This window comes from Rhineura floridana, chromosome 4, assembly GCF_030035675.1.
Source record: "Rhineura floridana isolate rRhiFlo1 chromosome 4, rRhiFlo1.hap2, whole genome shotgun sequence".
NCBI lineage: Eukaryota > Metazoa > Chordata > Lepidosauria > Squamata > Rhineuridae > Rhineura > Rhineura floridana.
In genome coordinates this window covers 51,814,052-51,837,184 of record NC_084483.1, presented here as the reverse complement: position 1 = coordinate 51,837,184, position 23,133 = coordinate 51,814,052, and the positions used below count along the sequence as shown (strand labels likewise).

The 23,133-nt window shown below is 41.3% G+C and overlaps 1 protein-coding gene across 3 annotated transcripts in view; it reads left to right on the top strand.

Annotated features, from left to right (window-relative positions):
- Positions 1-23,133, top strand: part of KHDRBS2 (KH RNA binding domain containing, signal transduction associated 2) — a 626,273-nt gene that overhangs the window by 427,069 nt on the left and 176,071 nt on the right. For all 3 annotated transcript variants that reach the window (XR_009762509.1, XR_009762510.1, XM_061626253.1), the window contains exon 6: positions 5,176-5,371. Coding sequence is in view for 1 of the 3 variants with exons in the window: in XM_061626253.1 (XP_061482237.1) it covers positions 5,176-5,371 (196 nt within the window). In the remaining 2 variants the exon portion in view is untranslated. The remainder of the gene's footprint in view (positions 1-5,175; positions 5,372-23,133) is intronic.

Genomic DNA, 23,133 nt, shown 5'->3' with positions numbered 1-23,133 from the left:
ATAGTCTGGACAAGAGGCTACTGTAAAGACAGAATATGGGGAAACATATTGGTTCCCAATAGGAAAGGGTGTGAGACGGGTGTATTTTATCACCCTGTTTGTTTAATCTGTACGCAGAACATATCATACAGAAAGCGGGATTGGACCAAGAAGAAGGAGGTGTGAAAATTGGAGGGATAAATATCAATAATTTAAGATATGCAGACAATACCATAATACTAGCAGAAACCAGTAATGATTTGAAACGAATACTGATGAAAGTTAAAGAGGAAAGCACAAAAGCAGGACTATAGCTGAATGTCAAAAAGATGAAGTAATGACAACAGAAGATTTATGTAACCTTAAAGTTGACAATGAGGACATTGAACTTGTCAAGGATTATCAATACCTAGGCACAGTCATTAACCAAAATGGAGACAATAGTCAAGAAATCAGAAGAAGGCTAGGACTGGGGAGGGCAGCTATGAGAGAACTAGAAAAGGTCCTCAAATGGAAATATGTATCACTGAACACTAAAGTCAGGATCATTCAGATCATGGTATTCCCGATCTCTGTGTATGGATGTGAAAGTTGGATAGTGAAAAAAGCGGATAAGAGAAAAATCATCTCATTTGAAATTGGTGTTGGAGGAGAGCTTTATGCCTACCTTGGACTGCAAAAAAGACAAATTAATTTGTTTTAGAACAAATTAAATCATAACTCTCACTAGAAGCTAAAATGATGAAACTGAGGTTATCATATGTAGGACACATCATGAGTAGACATGATTCACTACAAAAGACAGTAATGCTGGGAAAAACAGCAGGGAGTAGAAAAAGAGGAAGGCCAAACAAGGGATGGATTGATTCCATAAAGAAAGCCACAGACCTGAACTTACAAGATCTGAACAGGGTGGTTCATGACAGATGCTCTTGGAGGTCACTGATCCATAGGGTCGCCATAAGTCATAATCGACTTGAAGGGACTTAAAAACAACAACAATATAATAGTTTATTGTCAAAACCAGTTAGTCATTGCAGAACATTTTTTAAAAGAATTAGTTTCCTGCCAAATAGCCTCCTTGGACCCAGATAATTTGAACAACTATAGACCTGTGGCGAATGTTCCGTTCCTGGGCAAGGTGCTGGAGCGGGTGGTTGCCGGCCAGCTCCAGGGGCTCTTGGATGACACTGATTATCTTGATCCATTTCAATCCGGTTTTAGGCCCGGTTTTGGTACCGAAACAGCCTTGGTCGCCCTGTATGATGACCTTTGTCGGGACAGGGACAGGGGGAGTGTGACCCTGTTGATTCTCCTTGATCTCTCAGCTGCTTTTGATACCATCGACCATGGTATCCTTCTGGGAAGACTCATGGAGTTGGGAGTTGGGGGTACTGCCTGGCAGTGGTTCCGCTCCTACTTGGTGGGTCGTCACCAGAGGGTAGTGCTTGGGGAACATTACTCAACACCCTGGACTCTCCATTGTGGAGTCCCACAGGGATCGGTACTGTCCCCCATGCTCTTTAACATCTACATGAAGCCGCTGGGTGCGGTCATCAGGAGTTTTGGGGTGCGTTGTCGTCAGTATGCTGATGACACGCAACTCTATTTCTCCTTTTCATCCTCCTCAGGTGAGGCTGTTAACATACTAAACCGTTGCCTGGCTGCGATAATGGACTGGATGAGAGCGAACAAACTGAAGCTCAATCCAGACAAGACTGAGACGATGTTGGTGAGTGCTTCCCCTGCCCAGATGGTGGATGTTCATCCTGTTCTCAATGGGGTTACACTCCCCTTGAAGGAACAGGTTCGTAGCTTGGGAGTTCTTTTCGATCCTTCCTTGTCACTGGAGGCCCAGGTGGCCTCGGTGGCACGGAATGCTTTCTACCATCTTCGTTTGGTAGCCCAGCTACGTCCCTATCTGGACGGTGATGACCTCACCTCTGTTGTTCATGCTCTGGTAACTTCTAGATTGGACTACTGCAATGTGCTCTACGTTGGGCTGCCCTTGAAGATAATTCGGAAACTACAGCTAGTCCAGAATGCAGCGGCCAGACTGTTGACGCAGACCAGAAGGTCCGCTCATATAACACCTGTTTTGGCTCGTCTGCACTGGCTCCCTATTTGTTTCCGGGCTAGATTCAAAGTGCTGGTTTTGACCTATAAAGCCTTACACGGCATGGGACCGCAATACCTGGTGGAACGCCTCTCCCAATATGAACCTACCCGTACACTGCGCTCAACATCTAAGGCCCTCCTCCGAGTGCCATCTCATCGAGAAGCTCGGAGGGTGGTGACTAGATCTAGGGCCTTTGCGGTGGTGGCCCCCGAATTGTGGAACAGTCTCCTTGATGAGGTGTGCCTGGCGCCGACGCTGCTATCCTTTCGGCGTCAGGTGAAAACCTTTTTATTCTCCCAGGCATTTTAAAGTGTATTTTAATCTGTTTTTAAAGTGTATCTTAACTGTACTTTTAGTGTTGTATTATGATGCTGTTTGCTTTTTGTTGTTAGTTGTTTGTTTTTGGTTTTTGACTTTATTATATTTATTGTAGTTATATATTGTGTTGTTTTTATCTCTTATGTACACCGCCCAGAGAGCCGTCAGGCTTAGGGCGGTATATAAATGAAATTAAATAAATAAATAAATAAATAAATAAAAGCAGTGACACCTAAGTGGACTGCATTCAAGTCGATTCCCTCTTATGGCAACCCTATGAATAGGGTTTTCATGGTAAGCAGTATTCAGAGGTGGTTTACCATTGCCTTCCTCTGAGGCTGAGAGGCAGTGACTGGGCCAAGGTTACCCAGTGATCTTCATGGCTGTGTGGGTATTCGAACCCTGGTCTCCCAGGTTATAGTCCAACACTCTAACCCCTACACCACACTGACACCTACTTAAGCCCTGCCTAACTGCTTTCAAAAAACAAAAGGATCGGAGGGGGAAGAGAAAGATTTACAACACAACCTTTTTCTATGTTCACTCAAAAGTCCCACTGATTTTCAGCACAATCCTAACCATGTCTATTCAAAAGTAAGCCTTCCCAAATTCCATTTTTTCCTTAACTCCCAGGTATATGGAATCAGCATTGCAGCTTTACTCCCAGAAAAGCTTCATATTGGGAAGGTTTTCAAAACAGGTTATGAAAAAGACAAATAAACTGTCTTCTTCAGCAGTCCAGTAAAGTTTAAACTTGTTTGACTCCTTAATTTGAAAAGTATAACACTGCAGCATGTACACTTTTTAAAACTTCTGTTCAAAAATTATTTGAAAGATAAAATGTATAATATGCCATTTTTTGCAAATAATTAAAGAAGCCTGCATGCACACTTTTATTATAATTATAAGTAAAATTATTTACTGTGTAGGCCCACCAAGATCCTGTTGTGATCTTCTGTTGTAGTGCAATCCTATGTATGTTAACACATAAGCAAGTCCCAATCCTGTACAGAGAAAGTACTCTTTATGCTTCTGAAAGCTATATATTTACTGAATTCCTGAAGTGAGACAAGCAGGAAAAGGAAACTGTTCTCAGAACTTGAAATGGAGTTTAGGTATTGCCTGGGGGTCAACAAATCTTGTCAATCTCAACCCTGACTTCACTTATTGGCTAAAAATCTGAAAGGGCAGGGATTAGAACAGGAGGTACTAACAGAAATTTGGGTTGGCGGCTGACATTTTGGTTTATATCTTTTGAACCAGATCACTTGGAAACTTAATTTTTTTAAAAAAATGAAAGCTAAGAGTCCAGAGATTAAGGTGACTCACCTGGATAGGACCCCCAAGGACTGGAATCACTAGGCAAAAACCAGAGACCTAGCAACCCTACCATGAATTAAGATTCATGGTTGAGTGGGGAATTTGAACCTGGCTCTCCAGCACTAATTTGGTGTAACTCAAATGAATGAAAGTTTACACCATATACGCACAGTAGGGAAGAGAGCCTAGCTGGGAGTCCAGAGTCTGTGAGTTCAAATCCCCTCTCATGTCTCCTGGGTGTCAAGGGCCAGCTAAAGATCACCCCCACAGTGAGTGGCTCAGGGGTTATGTGCCCTGCCACCTGTGCTGCCGTGGGCAAGCTGCATAGTCCCAAGGAGCCCAGTTGCCCCCCAGCTGGCAGCTGCAGACAAGGAAGGGACTGGCTTGTGCAGCTGTGGCAAGCAGAGCAGGCCCTAGCCAGCTGGGGAGGACTAGCCTCAGAGGGAGGCAATGGTATTTATTCATTTATTACATTTATATACCACCCCATAGCTGAAGCTCTCTGGGCGGTTTACAGCAATTAAAATAATAATAACAAATATACAAATTTTAAAACAAAAAACTATTTAAAAACACAATTAATTTTTTTTTAAAAAAACTATTTAAAAACACATGCTAAAATACACAGGAGAAGAGGAAAGTCTTGACCTGGTGCCGAAAAGATAACAGTGTTGGCGCCAGGCACACCTCGTCAAGAAGATCATTCCATAATTTGTGGGCCACCACTGAGAAGGCCCTCTCCCTTGTTGCCAGCCTCTGAGCTTCCCTCAGAGTAGGCACCCAGAGGAGGGCCTTAGATGTTGAGCATAGTGTACGGGTGGGTTCATGTTGGGAGAGGTGGTCCATCAGGTATTGTGGTCCTAAGCCATGTAAGGCTTGATTGGTTAAAACCAGCACCTTGAATCGAGCTCAAAAACATACAGGAAGCCAATGCAAGCAGGTAAACCCCCTCTGAATATAGCTTACTATGAAAACACTATTCATAGGGTAGCCATAATTTGGGATTGACTTGAAGGCATTCAATTTTCCATATAATCTTGGTTTATTCTTCTGCTGTCTTTACATGAACTATTCATTCTGCAATTACTTTTGTACAATGCACCCTTCCCTTACTCTCTGCTCATAGCACCCTGTAATTTATTTAGTTAAGATAATTTCTTCCACAACTTGTGGCCCCAAAAGGACTTCTGGGGAGGCCAATTAAAGCTTGGTGTTGAAAGAAAATAGAACAGAAATCATAGAATGTGTGGTAGATTTTATACCAGGGATGAGCAACCTGTGGCTTTCCAAATATTGTTGGACTCCAACTCTCACCAGCCCCAGCTAGCATGGCAAACGGTCAAGGATTATCTGGAAGGCCACAAGTTCCCCTCCCTGTTTTATATCTCTGCCTTTAGAACTTGTCTTTATATTAATGTGATTTCCCTGGTCCTTCTTAGGGGACGTGGGAGTGCAATTCCTCCACCACCACCTGGACGAGGAGCTCAAGTACCAAGAGGAACCCCTGTGACACGTGGAGTGCTCCCAGTCCCTTCTGTAGCCAGGGGTGTCCCAACCTCTCGAGCGAGAGGAGTTCCAGTAGTACCAGGTTACAGACCACCCCCTCCCCCAGCACATGAACCCTATGAAGAATATGTAAGTACCTGTTTTCTCGATAACAACAAATCAAGGAAATGAAATAGAAATTATTAAATGTTGTCTATCTCTGATGTTTTCACAGCTGCTAGTGCACAGGTTAATTGTGGATCAGATACATAACCAACCACCTGAACAGTTTCAAGTGTGTTATTTGTACTGCAGATGGCTTGGTGGTATTATAGTGTTATTGGCAATGTATGAGAAACATGGTGGCACATTTGCCATCCCAAAGTGGTTCCCTTTTAAACAGGTATGTTCTCTTGTGGAATTTTATTTGTTTATTTATTATTTGATTTATATCCCGCTCTTCCTCCCAGCAGGAGCCTAGGCGGCAAACAAATTGCTAAAAACACATCAAAACATCATAAAAACAGACCTTAAAATACATTAAAACAAAACAACTTTAAAAACATTTTTTTAAAAAAAGCTTTAAAAACTTCTTGAAAAAAGGGTTAAAAAACGTTTAAAAAAAAGATGTTAAAAGCAATTCCAACACAGATGCAGACTGGGATAGGTCTTAACTTAAAAGGCCTGTTGAAAGAGGAAAGTCTTCAGAAGGTGCCGAAAAGATAACAGAAATGGCGCCTGCCTAATATTTAAGGAATGATTCAGTCTATACTAGTGTCATTACAAGTATACAGACACAGCATGAACTTTGTCTGCTTTGAGCTTCTTTGGGGTAATTCTTGCAAGCAAATTAATTCTTGAAAACTGATCCTTGAAAGAATGGGATTTATCAATGGTTGCTGTTAAATGTTCACCCATTTGTTGCAGGTATGCTGAACTACTCCAGCTGTCTTTATTTTTTTGTGATTTCAGCACGGATAATCCATGATGGGGAAAGCATGCTCTTAAAATTTTTAAAAAAAAAGATTTCAGAGAGCCGATTATTTTAGTAATCCATTTCCTCCAAAGTCAGAATTAGAAAGAATAAAACAGTTCTTTGATATTGCTGTTCTACGATTACAAATTCTCTTCAGTTATCTTGGTCTCATCTTAGCTAGATCATGAACTTTCAACATCTTTCAAGGGTTATTAAGAATACACATTTTGTTGAAAGGGTTTATTCTGTAGGAACTCTTTGGTGGTGTTTAAAAAGACACAATGAAATAGTTATGAAGGTTTTAATTGAACTTTGAGCATCTTCATGACTGAGAGGTGGCATATAAATTTAAAATGGAAGAAAGGAGGAAAATAGTATGCATGAGTTTTACAGGGTTTTTTAAATAAACAAATCATAGAGATGGTTTTCTTGATGTAGCCTAATATGAGGGACAGTGGACTCTAATGGACAGTTGGTTGTTTCAAGTATGTGAAATATGATGAGTGGGGTCTAAAACCAGTTTTGCCTCATCCGGGAGACTTTTCATGAAATTCCTAGGCAGCTTGCTTGCTTATTTGCATTCATCTGAAGGTACAGGTGTGTTTAAAAGCTTGCCCTCATAATGGCTGCTCATGCCTTACATTTTTATACAATCCAATCAAAGTGAAACAGGTTCCATTGATTTCAGTTAGAGATTATACAGCCACGAGAGTGGCTGTATGCTATAGTCAGTAGGAATGTTTTGTGTTCTACCATTTTAAATGAAAATACCCCCCACACATAAACACCTTTCTGGTTCTTTGTATAGTCCCACTTCAAAACAAAAACTTGCAAGTCTTATACTGTTGGATTCAGAATTGCTTGCTCTACAACTCTGAAAGTTTTCTTGGTGATACACAACCCCCCCTCCCCGGAGAATCCACAGGTTAAAGTAAAAAACGGGAGAGAGAAAAACAAGAAGCCGTTTGGACTTTTTTCTTGAGAAGTTCTCATAATCTGTTGTCATTCATTAATACTCAGAGATTACTGTAAGGTATCTCTAATCAAATCCCTGAGCTTATCCCAAACACAGACCTTCATCTTCAGTAGGTTTAAAGTAAAAAAACAGCATGGTTTGTTTTTAATTAATAGATTAAAAATGCATTACCATGGGTGATAACGTCACGCAGGCGCAGTAGAAAGCAGGAGTTCTTTCGTTTCACTCCCCCTCCCCTTCCAGTTACTTGGAAGAAGCAGGGGAAGTCTTCTGCTCCTGTGATTGGTGGGCAACAGACATGTGGCTCACACTGGCCTTCTGCTGAGCTTGCTCTTCTCTCGTCCTCTGTGGGAGGAAGCACGAGAGAGAGAGAGAGAGAGAAATGGCCTGTGGAGGGAGAAAGCCAGAGGGCAAGGATGATGGAGAAGGCAGCAGCAGTGAGGTGAGTGATGGTGATGTGTGTGTGTGTGTTCCCACCCCCGCTGTCTCCCACAGCCTGCTCTTTCCGCTGGCTCAATTGCCCTGCCACCCCCCACCCCCTATCCTTAAATGGGTTTATAAATGACAAAAGCTCAAATACTTTTTGTTTGCAGTGTGTGTGGCTGTTTGACCTGTGCTCATAACATTGTTGAAGTTATTTTGAGATTGTATGAGACTCTTTGTTTGTAACACTTTAATCCTGAATTTAGCTCTTGGTTCTTAAATCTCTCTCTCTCTCTCTCTCTCTCTCTCACACACACACACACACACACACACACACTCATTAGTATATGCATAGTGCAGCAGTGGGGAGGGGTGGATATAGTGCTGGATAGGTTACAGCAACCCTGCAAAGTAGCCTAGTGTGGCTGTACAGATATTGGGGGGGGCTGAGAGGGAGTTGTGTATGACAACCCTGAAGTGTAGTCCAGTGTTGTTCAGTCTGTTGGTTTTGTGTTTTTTCTTTTTCTTTTTTGAAAAGAACTTCTAAATTGACTGTAGCAGCAGCATTTATTTCTTTAATTTATTAAATTTATATCCCACCATTCCTCCCAGAAGGAGCCCAGGGCGGCAATGGGTGGAGGGATCATTGCTTTCCCACTCATGGGAGAAAAATAGAGGCTTCTTGTGTTTGGGTTGATGCTGGTGGTATAAATCCTTAAATGGGTTTATAAATGACAAATGCTCAAATAGTTTTTGTTTAAAGTGTGTGTGGCTGTTTGACCTGTGCTCATAACATTGCTGTAGTTATTTTGAGATTTGATGCGACTCTTTGTTTTTAACACTTTAATCTTGAATTTAGCTCTTGGTTGTTTAATCTTAAATCTCTTTCACTCACTCACTCACTCACTCACTCACTATCTGAAATTAGTCCTGTGTTGAAGCCCCCATCTGAAATTAGTGTTGTGTTGGCTACTGCCTCCCACTTTTGTGAAAGCCTTTGCTGTATAGGGAAGAGGCATTTTCCTCTTCATCTTTTGCAGAGAACAGAAGGTCTTCATCAAACATTTGCAGGGGCATCAAACATTTGCAGTTAGTGTTTTTAGTTACTGTAAACCGCCCAGAGAGCTTCGGCTATGGGGCGGTATACAAGTATAATAAAATAAATAAATAAATAAAATAATACCATATTACACTAATGAGGTGGCCAGGTGGTTTTTCTGTTTGTGACCAGTAGTGCAGTAGCAAATTAAAAAGTGCAGGGTCTCTTCATGATAGTCACAGCCATGCCCCTGCTTCTTTTTTTGCTGCTGGGTTGAGAATAAGATTCTTTTTAATGCCTTGTCCTATAACAATAGACGTCCCTAGCTCAGTACTGACTGACAAGGTTTCAGATAAGGATCTCTCCCAGCCCTAACTGGAGATGCTGGGTATTGAATGTGGGGACTTTTGCATGCAAAGCATGTTCTCTGGCACTAAGCCATGACCCTCTTGTAAAAGTAAAGGCATTCTTGATGGTAATATAACATTTAAAATACACTGCTGAACTATTTCTGTTACTACTGGTGCTAACTTGCACAGGATCCCATCTCTTACCTCCAGGATTAAAAAGCAGGGAAATTCACTAATAGCAAAAAACCTTGCGGTTTAAGAATGTACTTATAGCCCACAGCTATTTCTATCAAACTTTAAAAAGCAGGGAAATTGGGCAGCTATAGTGAATGCACCAGGGGAGCAGGTGACCTGAACTCCTCTCTGAGATATTGTACTGCCCTACAAATTGGTCAAAATGCAAACACCATTTGATATTTCCTCAGGCACATTATATATTGCTACTCTGTGGGGAAAAGAGCCATGATCCAAATGGTCACATAATCTCTGCTTTTACAGAGAAACTCCAGCATGCTCACATTTCCCATAGGCATTTTCCTTGTGGAATTCTACTGAAGATCTCAAGACACTAAAAAGTTTGTGCAAATTTTAGGATAAGAAAAAATCTGCCTTCCTGGCAACAGGGTCTAGACAAGTCTGGCTCTTGACCAAAATGAATTATTACGGCCCAAGCTCAAAATTTATCCTTCTACAAAAGTTCCTTTGATGCTCCTCTAATCTATTTAGTAGCTATTGCTGCAATCCTCACTCCGCTTATCTGGGAGTAAGTCCCACTGAATTAAAAAGGACTTACTTCTGAGGAGACATTGTTAGGATTGTGCTGTATGTTATATATATATTGATTCATTCTTCTCAGGCCAGGGCAGACAATGTGGTGCCCTCCAGAAGTTTTAGACCATAGCTCTCATAATCCCTGACCATTAGTCATGCTGGCTGGGGCTGATGAGAGTTGAAGTCCACATCATTTGGAGGGTACCATGTTGGTTATCCCAGTCTCAGACTAATGAGCAGATCAGAATGTATCTATCCACAGGATTTCACTGTTCTCCAGATATTTTGCAACACAGATCTCAGAAGTTTAAACTTATCAAAATACACACTTAAATACATATTTGAGAGAAATTATATATACAAATATTGTCCTGGCTTCTAACCAGACTCAGGACTAAAAGACTGGGTTTTGCAAGAAGCTTTATTCCAGACGTCACTAGAGGAACACAGCATCACACACTCTAGGCATGATTCAGGATACAGAACAGGAACAGACTGGGCATGTCTCAAGAATATATTAAGCATGTCTCAGGAACAGACTAGGCATGTGGAGGCAACAGCAGATTTTGTTGCAACAACTTTGTCACATCTAGCCACTCCAAATATAAGATTGATGGGCGGCTACTCTACTTTAACTAGTTACTTTGGGCCTTTCTAGCTTGTGCTGTAAGAGCGGATCTCCTTCTAAGAGCAAAAAGAAATTTGTCTAATAGCAAAGTCTTTTCTCCAGCCAGCATGACCTTGGTGAGAATTGTTAGCTCTCCCTATGAACTTACCTTATCACTCTGGCCTGGCTGTATTTGCTCATTGGCTAGGTGTGGGGTGCTGCGTGCCAAAGGGCATTTCTCCTCAGTCATCAGCAACAAGGGGGACAACTGGCAGCATCAACCTCACTAAACATGGAGCTTCCAGAGGGTTCCGGAAGTGTCTCACCCAGGATTTTCCCAGCTCCTTCTGCAACATCTGCAACCCAATCATCACCCTCCCAATCTTCCCTAAGGTTCTCCTTGGGGCCCATGACAAATATGTATGTTGAGAGAAAAACACATTTAAATATGTATTTTGAAAGGAACAAATTGTTTTAGATTATTAATGGCCAGGGAGGTCATGCTGTGGTAGTAAATGGCCCGCCACTGTGTGGTGATTGAGGGGGAGTAGGCCTACTCCCTTAATGGTTGATGCTGGAGGCAAAAAACCAATCACAATCAGCAGCTCATACACACATGATGTTGTTGATAGTCAATAACTGTATAGACTGTGATGCTGACTTCACCACACCCTGCCTCCAATGCTGCTGCATGGCCCCCAATGGTAAGGGAATGGGGCCCTCTCCCATCAGGTGCCAATTGGTCATGGTGGACATTTACACCATCACAATACACCATGTACAACAGCTGCTGTGGGCTATTGACTGGCAGTGAAACACATACCTCATTTATTGTTACTGGGAGTAACCTACATCAGATGAATTACATGACAATATGGGGTGAAAAATGCCAATAAAGCTCAGCTAGAACTAATGAGAAACATAGATAATATACTTGAAATTTGTCTGTGTGAATTTGGTAAATTGGTATAACATTGTATGCTTATATTGGACAAAATGTCTTCAGACTGAGTGAACACAGTGGCAAGTCACATCTTAATTGCATCTTTTTAAATCCACTTTTTAATCAAGAGTGACTTGGGCACATGACTATGACCCATGGAGAACCACATTTATTTTCACATAATTCTATTAATGTGTCCTGTTAAGGCATGGGGGAACATAAATGAGCTTTTTGATAAGTTACCTGCATCAATAGATCTGTTGAAAAATGATTACATTACTGGCTATATTTGGTAGGATGATTTAAGATTTGCCTGCTTATGGTTTCACTCACCTGCTTGAGGAAATTAGCATTGGTGAAATACTTAGCAATCAAATGCATACATTCTAAAGTCACTGCTGGCAAGGAAATCTCTAAACTCCCCTGAGACACTTTTTATTTTTTTGTGATGAGGCATCTAATATATATTTGTATCTTAGGGCTGTTTTGTGCTTTAGATGGAGAAAGAATTTGGCAAACCAGATCTATACCTTCTGGACTATTGTGCACATCAAACATAAACCTACTTTGGAATCCATGATTAAGGGGTCAGGGGGTCAACTCTCGCCTTCTCCTGGATAGGCTACCAGAGAGATTGTACAGAAACAAACATGGCTGCTGCCATATGTCCATGGGACAGCCATTTTTTCTATTCAATCTCCCTGAAGGCACATCACCATATCCTATCACCCACAGGGGGAATTGCAGTCACATTTTCAATCCACATGGCAGGAGGCAAGTAAAAGAAATGGGGGGGAAGCCCTTGAACCACCTTGTTAGTACATCATTTGGGGGGGAATTCATGTGATCTTTTTTGATTTCCCCTAAAAATCTGCCCAGAAATGGGAGAGAATAGGCTTACTAGTGAACACAGAAAAAGATAGACGAACTGGATTTAGACCACTCCATCCATCTCTACATTACATTTTAGAAATGTAATGCAAAGTGATTAATCTGTGTTTGCTAGCACATGTATCATACTGGTACAGTTGTCAGGGAGCTATGATTGGCTGCAAATCCCTGAATGCCTCCTCAATGGTAAAGTTTGGTTGGGTTTCCATCTGCATAAAATGTTTGCATAAAAGAGGGACTGAATTATGACCATAGCAGAAATGCCCAATTGTATCTTTACAAAGGTTTAGCCTATCAAATAACCTTCATCAATCACACTTGAGTAGAACAAATATGGCTCAGTATAGACTGAGATAAGGACACTATATTTATCTAAGTTTCAAAAGGAGCTGTAAGGCTACAATATTTTATTTCATAAAAGGTTTTCTGGCAACTCAGAAACCCTATTTATCCTATGTGTATATGTGTACTCATCTTTGTTCAAAATAAATTATTCATTCATATGTGTATATGCTCTAGAATATTCCTCAGGCAACTTTACTTAGTTTCTCTATGTGAAGAACCATTGTCTTTCTTTAGAGTTTTGCTTGTAAAATTTTAAATGCTGGAGAAAGTTGGTCTGCCCCTAATTTAGCCTCCAAAGATCCCATGTCTATGGCAGAGATCCATGAGATTATTTATTTATTTATTTATTTATTTATTTATATTCCTCCCGGTAATGCCAAACGCCTATCCTTTGCCAAGCACAAGACTATTGAGTTCAGAATTTCAATAGGTGATGAACACAGCTGGTTGTGAAGGAGTTAAATGCTTTATTAGAGCAAAGAGATTTACACTTAGGCTATAAAATACTAAAACAAACTACATAGCTAACAGTCTCTGCTTCCTTCTCCCTGATTTACATGTACTGGAAGCCTTTTGAACAGCACAGCCTGGGAGAGGTCACGGCTCTTCAGTCTTCTTTGTGATGTTGCTTCTGTTGATCTTGTTGGTATCTTAGGGCTCCTTCAGCCCCCTGAAGGCTTGGTTTTGTTAGTATCTTGAGGCTTTGTTAGCCCCCTGAAGGCTTGATCTTGGTGGTAACTTGGGGCTTTGTTAGCCCCCTGAAGGCTTAATCTCCCTGATCTAGGGTCCTGTATTTATCCCCCAAACACCACCTGGGAGGGGTGCATTGCACCTATTAGATCACTATCTTCCCATCATTCAGGTAGCTGGTTCCCCCTCAGGTGATGTCTCCTAATCCTGTCCTTGTGACATCTTCAGCTTGAGAATGCAGGTGCATTCCCAAGGTTGCTTGCTTGTTTTGATGATCAGGCTACTTGTTTACATTAGTCAAGTGAGAACCTTTGTAAGCCAATTAGCTTATCATCCCTTCAAGGCTTGAGAAAACTATAAACAATTCCTCCTAATGGACCAGAAGTGTGAGACAAGCTACATTGAATAGCTTGGTTACTTAAATAAAACTTCTCAGACTGTGTTGTTTTGAACACAGAGGCATAGGGAAACTTCTTACATGCTGTAACTGTGTCAGGGAGCCTGCTTTTTGAACTTTCCAGACTCTAATTCGAAGTAGTAACAGAGTGCAAAAGCAATCAGCACCCCCATAAATCAGGGGTTTGGGGCATGAATTTAGGGGGTACAGAGGTCATTCACATGCCATTTCTACACCTCCTCGTTACATCAAGATTCTTGCGGTGATTGGCAATACACCCCCTTCCTCCCAGAACAAGCCCAGGGCGGCCAACAAAACACTGAAAACACACTAATATATCTTTAAAATAGACTTTAAAATATATCTTTAAACATCTTTAAAAACGTCTTTTTTATAAAAAAAAAAACTTTTAAAACACTTTAAAAACAATTCACAGTAACCTTTCCAAATCATCAGTGTCCCAGTTTCACACATATGGTGTTCATCAGCTAGTTATTCGATTGCAGTCATCATTATTGACACAGTATGGTAGAGAAGCACAATGGGACATTGGAGAATATTATTAGATATTTTTATGTTTGGTTTGTTTTATTTATTATGTTATGTACATTGTTGAGATTTATTGTTTACTTATGTTTATTTAAAATGTGATGTATTTTTCCTTTTAATTGTACCAAATATGAATTGTGTATTATATATTGTATATTGATTTTTATGTTGTGAACTGCCCAGAGAGCTTCGGCTAGGGGCGGTATAGAAATTTAATAAACAAATAAATAAATAAATAAATTCCAATATAGACGCAGACTGGGATAAGGTCTCTACTTAAAATAGTAATAATAAATTTTATTTTTCAGTCGCCTATCTGTCCGGGTTAGGGACACTCTAGGCGACATACAACAGAATAAAACAGTACATATATACACTAGAAACAATCAAATTAAGCTAAAAACCATCCTTCAGTTCATATAGCGTAGAATTAATCTATTGCAATCTTGTATGCCTGCCTGAAAAGCCAGGTCTTTAGGCCATGGCGAAAGCTTGACAAGGAGGGAGCATGTCGGAGATCAAGAGGGAGAGAGTTTATTTATTTATTTATTTAATTTAATTTAATTTAATTTATATACCGCTCTAAGCCCGAAGGCTCTCTGGGCGGTGTACAAAAAGATAAAAACAAGCACAGTGTATAAATACAATAAATACAATAAATCAAGAGACAAGACAAACAAACAAAAAGAACCAAACAACGTCCAAAATACAAAATAATAGTTCCAGAGGGTGGGGGCCACAATTGAAAAAGCCCTCTCTCTGGTCCGCACCAGCCTAGCTGTTTTCACCGGTGGGACCGAGAGAAGGTCTTGCGAGGCTGATCTCATCAGGCGGCACACTCGGTGACTCTGGAGGCAGTCCTTCAGATATACTGGGCTGAAACCGTAAAGGGTTTTAAAGGTTAACACCAACACCTTGAATTGGGCCCGGTAAACAACTGGTAGCCAGTGAAGATCTAATAACACTGGAGTGATGTGATCCCAGTGGCGGCTATGCTTAATCAAGCGTGCCGCCGCATTCTGTACCAGTTGTAGTTTCCAGACCGTTTTCAAGGGTAACCCCACGTAGAGCGCATTGCAGTAGTCTAAGCGAGAGGAGACCAGGGCATGTATCACTCGTGGGAGCAGATGAACAGAAAGGTAGGCTTGTTAAAAGGCTTGTTAAAAGAGGAAGGTCTTCAGTAGGCACCGAAAAGACAACACAGATGGTGCCTGTCTAATACTTCAGGGAAGGGAATTCCAAAGGGTAGGTGCCACCACACTAAAGGTCCATTTCCTATGTTGTGCAGAACAGACCTCCTGGTATCTGCAGGAGGCCCTCCCCTGCAGAGCACACTGATCGACTGGGTATATAAAGGAAAGCCAATCAGCTTTAACCATGTGGCTATTCACATGAAGACATTTCCAAAGTTTGGAGTCCAAGCAGCTATGAGATGTGCCTGAAGGGCATCATATGTGAATTTGTGCTCATAATAGGTTAAAATGTCAGTAGCATATAGTACTCCCATTTTATGTGCATGAAAGTCCGTGAGACTATTTTCACCATTGTCAGAAAAAAAATGGTACTATTCACTGCAGTTTGAACCCCAGTGAATCAGAGGTGGGGAAACTGTGACCCTCCAGTGTTTTTTGAACACCAACTCTCATCAGCCCCAACCAGCATGTCCAATGGTCACAAATGATAGGAGCTGTAGGCCTGCAACATCTTGAGGGTCACAGGTTCACCATCCGTTCATGGACATATCTAATGTCCAGCACTCCAGAACATTCTCATCAGCATTAATGAGGACTATTACCATTTAAGGTATCATAATGATATGTAGTTTACAATCAAGATAAAGAGCTGCCTTTTACTGGAAAAGTTCCCATCAAAGGGAAGAGACTATCATTTCTTTTTTGTAAACCACTTAAAAGCCACTGATTCAGTAGAAAATACTATCTTAGCTACTTGTTTGCTTCCAACAAGATCTGAATGTGTTACGTGGGGGTACTCCAGATGACCTATTTATTGAGCATTCATTGTGATTTGCTTGCACAAAGCTTGTTCCAATTTGTTTCTAGGGTGGTTCTATGAGAATGAGCATTCATCCTGCATTCATCTCGACTTGCTTCTTGAAATGCATGAAATGTGTGTTAAAGTTACTTACACCACCTTTTCTGATGTTCAGGTGGAGTAAAATAAAGCTGCCTGGGATGGGAATCAGCATTGCAGCTCTGCTCTGACCTATGCATGTATGTAGAGAGCCCATAATGCATTTGCGGTCGATGGGTGAAATAATACGCAGACAACAGCAGCTATGGTTGAACAAAGGGCCACTTTATTAAATTATAATAAACCCTTAAAGCGACCTGCAGAGGGGAAACCTAAGTGTGGGAACTAACCATAGGCAAGCAGCTTGCCCTACAGCTCTCAGGCAACCAGCCCCTGCTGGGGCAAAGGGCAAGCCCCCTTTTGCTTACCCCTTGCCCCGGCCACACCTTGTAGGCAAGTAGGGAGGCCTTCCCTTGTCACCACCCCCCGGGGCCGTAGAACCCTTGGGTGGATGAGGTAAGTTGGCCCCCAAAGCAGCCCATATCCTGCCCTCAGGCTGTAAAACCCTGAGAGACAGGCCTCCGGAACCGCCAATCACCTCCAAAGGTGCCTAAGGGGGCCACCTAGCTATCTTTACCTACTTCCCTTCACCCACCTTACCGTATCCGTGTCCCCAAACTTGCCCAACAGTAGGGCATCAATTTTAAAGCCAGAATAGCCAAATTAGCCAAAACAACCTAATAATCACAACACCCTCTAACCAATTCCCTCCTTCCCAAAGAGTGTGGAGTAGGCAAAAAACCTGCCCGCCAACAAGGACGGGAAGGATAAAAATTCCTACTTGGCACCGAAGCAACCCTGGTCACACCATAAAAAGTGGGAGTGTGGGACGGGCGTCGTGGGCCAAGAGGAAGGAAGAGGGGGTGGCGCTGGCTTAAATAAGCCCTTTAGCACCCTGCCCCCTCTGCGCAGTATGTCACGCGTGCCATCTCTGTGTGCCACGCGATGCTGCCCTTACATTGGATGGCTTCTGCGGCTTCGCCGTTTTAGCCGCAACTACGCTCCGCTCGCCCAGGCTTTGTGCAGGTAAGCGGAGCGGGATACTGCTGAGCTCCTTGGACAGCTCCATGAAAGTATGGCCTAAAACCCAGACCAGATTCACGGTCCCACTGACATTGGAGGCACCAGCCTCCACTGCAATTGCCACAATAGACAGAAAAATAATTAAGTGGTCCACCAAGACCCTCAGCAATTTTCAAGTGGGGGAAAAAGTTATGAATAGTATGGTAGATTATAATTTTAGACAGCTCTTTTAAAAAGACAAATAAAATGGAGAGCAAGAAAATAGGCATAATGTTTTAGTGCCATAGAGCTTCTTCTCTGTACTGTTTTTTAAACTGCCATACCAATGATTGAAAATGAAAGCAAATGTCCCATTCAGCTGATTAAGGTCCACTGGCCATTTACATTTTTCAGTAGTTTTTTGGCAAGTTGGAACAACTGTACTTACCCAGTAGGTTCACGCACAATGATGAGCATTACAACAGAAGACATTTTGTCACATTTTAGTATTTCTACACTGAACAGTTATACATATAGTGGCTTCACAATAGTGCTCAGAGTGGAGATGAATGCTTTTGTTTAACATTGAGACTGAAGTCCTTTACACATACAAGTGGAGTATTAATGGGAGGAAATGTCACTTCATTAGATAGGTGTGTCCAGGACTGTTTCTTGTGGTGATTTTGGCACCACTGTTGGGGAACTATAAAACAATTCATCTAATTTCCTCACATGAGTCAAAACATTTGGTATCACAAAGGAAGCACAGAAAGGTCCCCTCTATCCTCATGAGGTCTGGGTGGGAGGCAGACAATACTGCTGTTGTTTTTTTCATAGAGTTGCTGGCACTTCGAAAGAATGATCACTGCTCATGGCGTGTATACCTCTCCTACATTTGCCTCTGTTGAACAGGTGTTGCAGGGCTTTATATATTATTAACAAAACCTTGAATGTGACTCTATAGTTGATCAACAGCCAGTGCAGTTCCCTCAGCACTACTGTATTTGTGCACACCTGGGTCCTCTGTGCAATCTAGCTGCAACCTTCTGAAGCAGCTGCAGTTTCTGGACCAAGGGAAGCTTCATATAGGATCGCTGTCTAGGAAATTGTTGGCATACCAATCTAAGCAGATAATAGGCACTCCTTGCCATGGAAGTTACCTGGTCTCCAGTGACTAAGATAATCTAGAAGCACCCTCATACTATGTACATATGCACAGAGGGAGCACAACCCCATCCAGCACTGGTAATCTCCCCAACTCCTGGACCTGAACTGTAGTCACCCACGTAATCTCCAAGTAGTATTTAGTGCCCAAGGCACTGTGAGGTTATGGGTAGTTGAGTAAAAGCACTTCCTTTGGATGTGCGACTCAAGGCTAAGATAATTGAGATGCAGAGAAAGGAGTGTTTAAAAAAAGAGTCTGAAAAACAGTTTATTTTAGGCAGAGGTGTAGTAATATGGGAGTGTATATTGCTTTGCAGGCCTCCTTCTAAGGTAGAGGAATGGTTGTCACCAACACTATGGACTCTGCCTGCACCACTCCATGGGAAATTGTTTGTGTGAAGCAAGTCTGCATGCAGTTTGTACTGTTTTGTTAACAAATCTCCTCTCTTTGGAGAGTGCTGTTTGAAACTGATCAATCTATCCTTAGTTTATTCACATTAATGGCTTCCCATATAGAATAGTGCCTATGCAATTTCCAGCTGGAACAGCAACCATAACACTAAGTTAAGATCTGAGGTAGACTGGAACTTGCTTAGGAGCCGGGGTAAGTCATCTGTGTCAGGAGGAGTGGCCACCATGTACTGATACTTCACAAAACAGGAACTGATACTTCATAGAATTAGAAGGGACCTTGCAGGCCATCTAGCGCAAGCCAGAGAGATGGCTGCCAGCCTCTACTTGAAGTCATCCAACAAGGGACACCCCACCCCAACATTTTTTTAGTACTGGAATGACCAATATCTGGTTTAGTGGCTCTAAAGTCTTCAATTCAGAGTGTCTGTCTCCATGCACACAACCAACCTGCCACTTGCATAAGCGTGGTGAATTTGAAAAATAAGCTTTCATCACAGGACTACTCCAAGCAGACTTTGGATGCTATTGAGTTTCCCCATCTAGTGACTTATTATAGGTTACCTCTCTTCTCCCCTTGGTGGTGGGAGGTAGTGCTGGTTCTCTAAGCAACGAGTTAGGTGCTTGATTGTTCCATAACTGCACATATTCCATTGATTTAAGTGGGAGGGAGATTGAGATAATAAGGTATTTCTAGGTGTGCATATTTAATTGCATAGGAAAGAACTAAAAGCAATTATATATACCTAACAATTTATTTGTCAAACAGAATATGAGCATCTCTGTACTTTAAAAATGTATTTTTATTCATAATTCTTTTGGTATTGTACTTATTGCCACTATACACAGAGAATAATGTGCTGAAAAACATACATAGAGCAAAGATGATGGGACAACCTGACATTAGACAGTGGAACTTGCCAGACTGAATAGCACATTGATTTAAAGTGATGGAGTGTTTTTTATCCCTAAGGCACTTAGATAAAAGACTAAATGATATTTCACTAATAATTGCTGTGTCTTGAAAACTCAGATTGCATTTTTTACTCTAGTGACAATAAACAGTAGATTGATTATATATTATTATGAAGACTATATTAGGGGGTTTAGCAGAATATTATGAATAATAATATAACACAGAGAATGAAGGGGGAGGAAGAATTTGTGGTTTGCTTCTCTCTGTGCATTTAACAAAATAATGCCACTCATTTCTTTGGCACATTTCTCTAAAATAATTGTGCTAAGATAACAGTATTTTTTTCCAATCACAAAAGAGAATTTACACCTGAAAATTAAAAGGTAGTTTCCTAGTTAGTGAGGTTGACAACCTCAAGCAATCAAAAAGAATAAGGACACAATCCATAGGTAATGTATTTTGTGTGCAAGCTCAATTGAAATGTTGTATCGCATATGCTGTTGCATAAATGCCATCAGTTTCATTGGGGATTCTGCTGGGGATGTGCATGATAGATTGTATCCTTATTCATTTTGAATAATGGCTCAAAAAGGAAAACACAATCACCCCAATCCAACTCAGGGGACATGTGTTCCTAAAAGTAAACTTCTGTGTATATATCCCTAAATACACACACAAATACATGATGTGTGTATAATCTGCCACCCAATTCAGCTGTTGAAGCTGCCCAGCCCTGTAGCTAAAGTGGAGCAAATGGGTGCACCCCCCACCAAGAGCTGCGATTTGCTCGCACATACCCCTGGGATTTTTTAAAAAATTGTCTGTTTAATCTGTTATATGAATGACAATCACAGCCCCCATTTAAAGAATGACAGCTTGTTTTAAGTACAGGAGCAATTTAAGAATAGGACCTTATGAGAAAGTCAGTGAATAAGGCAGTATGGGTACACAACAAAAGCCTCATCTAGAAGAACCCCTAAAACTGTTCTCATTCAAGACTTTCCTTGACTCAAGGTGGGTTTTTCAGGATGACAATCACCCTATAATTACTTAAGTGATCCTGAAAAATCCAGCTTGTATATTAACATGAACCTTGAAGAATTAAATATTAGAACTTTGTATTATGGCTAGAGTTGGACTCAACCCCTTGGACTTTCCTTTGCTTTGCTTTTCTGCTTCATTTCAGTAGTGTTCTCTACACAGCCAGCAATAAAGAAGGATATTTGTTGGCCTGATGCAAGAATTTGTTTATTCTGCAGTTTATAATGAGTAGAGCAGGATTGGGTGCTTATTGATAAAGGGTGAAATAAAGAGATAAAGTATTCAGAAAAAATATCTACCTTGACTTACCCTGTACTCTTTTAAAGCACTCACTATACTCATAGTCTTCTTTTTCTTGAGTACTTGATGGCAAAGAATGAAGACCGTCCTAGAGGAATAGAAACACCATGCACACAATAGGTCACTGGCTGGCTGGCCACATAGGCTCAGTATGAAGCCTTTTCAGGGTTTCTGGGCAGAAAAATCAACCAAGCAACCAGTTAAAAAAATCCAATTGCTTTCAACAATTAGTTTCCGGTTGCTTAGTTAGTCCTTTATGTAGCAACAAGTTAAAAAGTTTTCCCTTATTTGTCCTACAGGGAGGAAAATCTAAAGGTCGGGAAAAACACTAGAAGGAAGGACCCTCAAGGAGGGGTTAACAAAGACACATTAAAGTAGTTATTTTCTCTCTGCCCTTACCTAAACTTGTATTATGGACAAGTCTGTTTTTTGGGTGGAGTCTGAAACAGGTATCTAATCCAGCATCAAAGCCAAGCTCAGGAGCTCACTGACATTACCAAAGTAGTTCAGTTCATGAATCAGAACACAAGGACAGAGCACAGGTGAAAGAGGACTGTAGCTGTAGGCAAAGACAAGCTTTTGAGTCTAATATTCCTAGGGATATCTCAAGAAAGGGTGAGACAATTCAACAGATTAAACTTCATTAACGTAAATTAACATGCTCTGTGCATGGAGGAGGAGTGAGGGGGGAGGTCACTGCTTTTCCCTGCCCTGGCCGTCACATCCTCTTCACCAGTGGGGGCGGGCGGGATTGGCTGGCTCTGTGTGCCTCCCCCAAAAAACATGCCCCACCTAGAAATGTGACTGCCCACCTAACAGGAAGGGCTGGCTATAGGTGCACACATCCCAGTAGTCCATTACTGGAATTCCAGTAGTCCACTATTTGGGAGGGGTGGATTAATTCCCTACTGCTTTGCCTTCCCATCCATATAGCTGATCAATACAATTATGGTTTCCTTTTAGAGTTAAGTGTGTGCAGATCCAGCTATTGCACTTAAATAGAGCTGGTGATGATGCTTCCCAGGGATGGGGAACCTCAAACCCAGGGGCTGCATGTGGCCCTCCAGGCCTCCCTATCTGGCCCTCAGGACTCTCCACAGGCTGCACACCCTCCCAAGCCACACTCTTCACTACCCATGCTTGAGGGTTTTTTATCGGATGGAAAGTGTCCTTCAGCTCTGATCATGCATCTTTCTTGTCTGGATGGAGGATAGAGAGGGATGTGTTGATCATGAAGAAACTAGCCTACTGTACAAAAGGGGAAATTCACATTCACTCCCTGGCCCATATTGAAGACTAGAACATTAGTAGTAGTAGTAGTAGTAGTAGTAGTAGTAGTAGTAGTAGTAGTAGTAAAGAAAAGTATTAAAGAAAAGCTTGAATTTCTTAGACACATGAAAAAGATCAAGTGATTTTATCAAACCTACAATTGCTGTGCTTTCCAACTTAGGCTATAATCCTATATACCTACATAGAAGTTAGTATGATTGAATTCAGTTGAACTTGATTCACATCAGACATGCTCATGATTGCACTAACATTGTATGTATGTATGTATGTATGTATGTATGCATGTATGCATATATGCATTTATTTATTTATTTATTTATTTATTGCATTTGTATACCTCCCCATAGCCGAAGCTCTCTGGATGGTTTACAACAATTAAAAGCATTAGAAACAAATATACAAATTTAAAAACACATTTTTAAAAAGCAATTTAAAAACACATACTAAAATGCCCGGGAGAAGAGGAAAGTCTTGACCTGGCTCTGAAAAGATGACAGTGTTGGCGCCAGGCGCACCTTGTCAACAACATCATTCCATAATTTGGGGGCCACCACTGAGAAGGCCTCCCTTGTTACCATCCTCTGAGCTTCCCTCTAATCACTGAACAATACTTTGCTCTAAGGGCAATTTACTGAGTAAAATACAATTTGCCTTCTAAATTATAAATAAATGAGAACATTAATAGTATGTAACAGTGTGTGTTGTATTGCATTACATTATATTTCATTTCTTCTATGTTC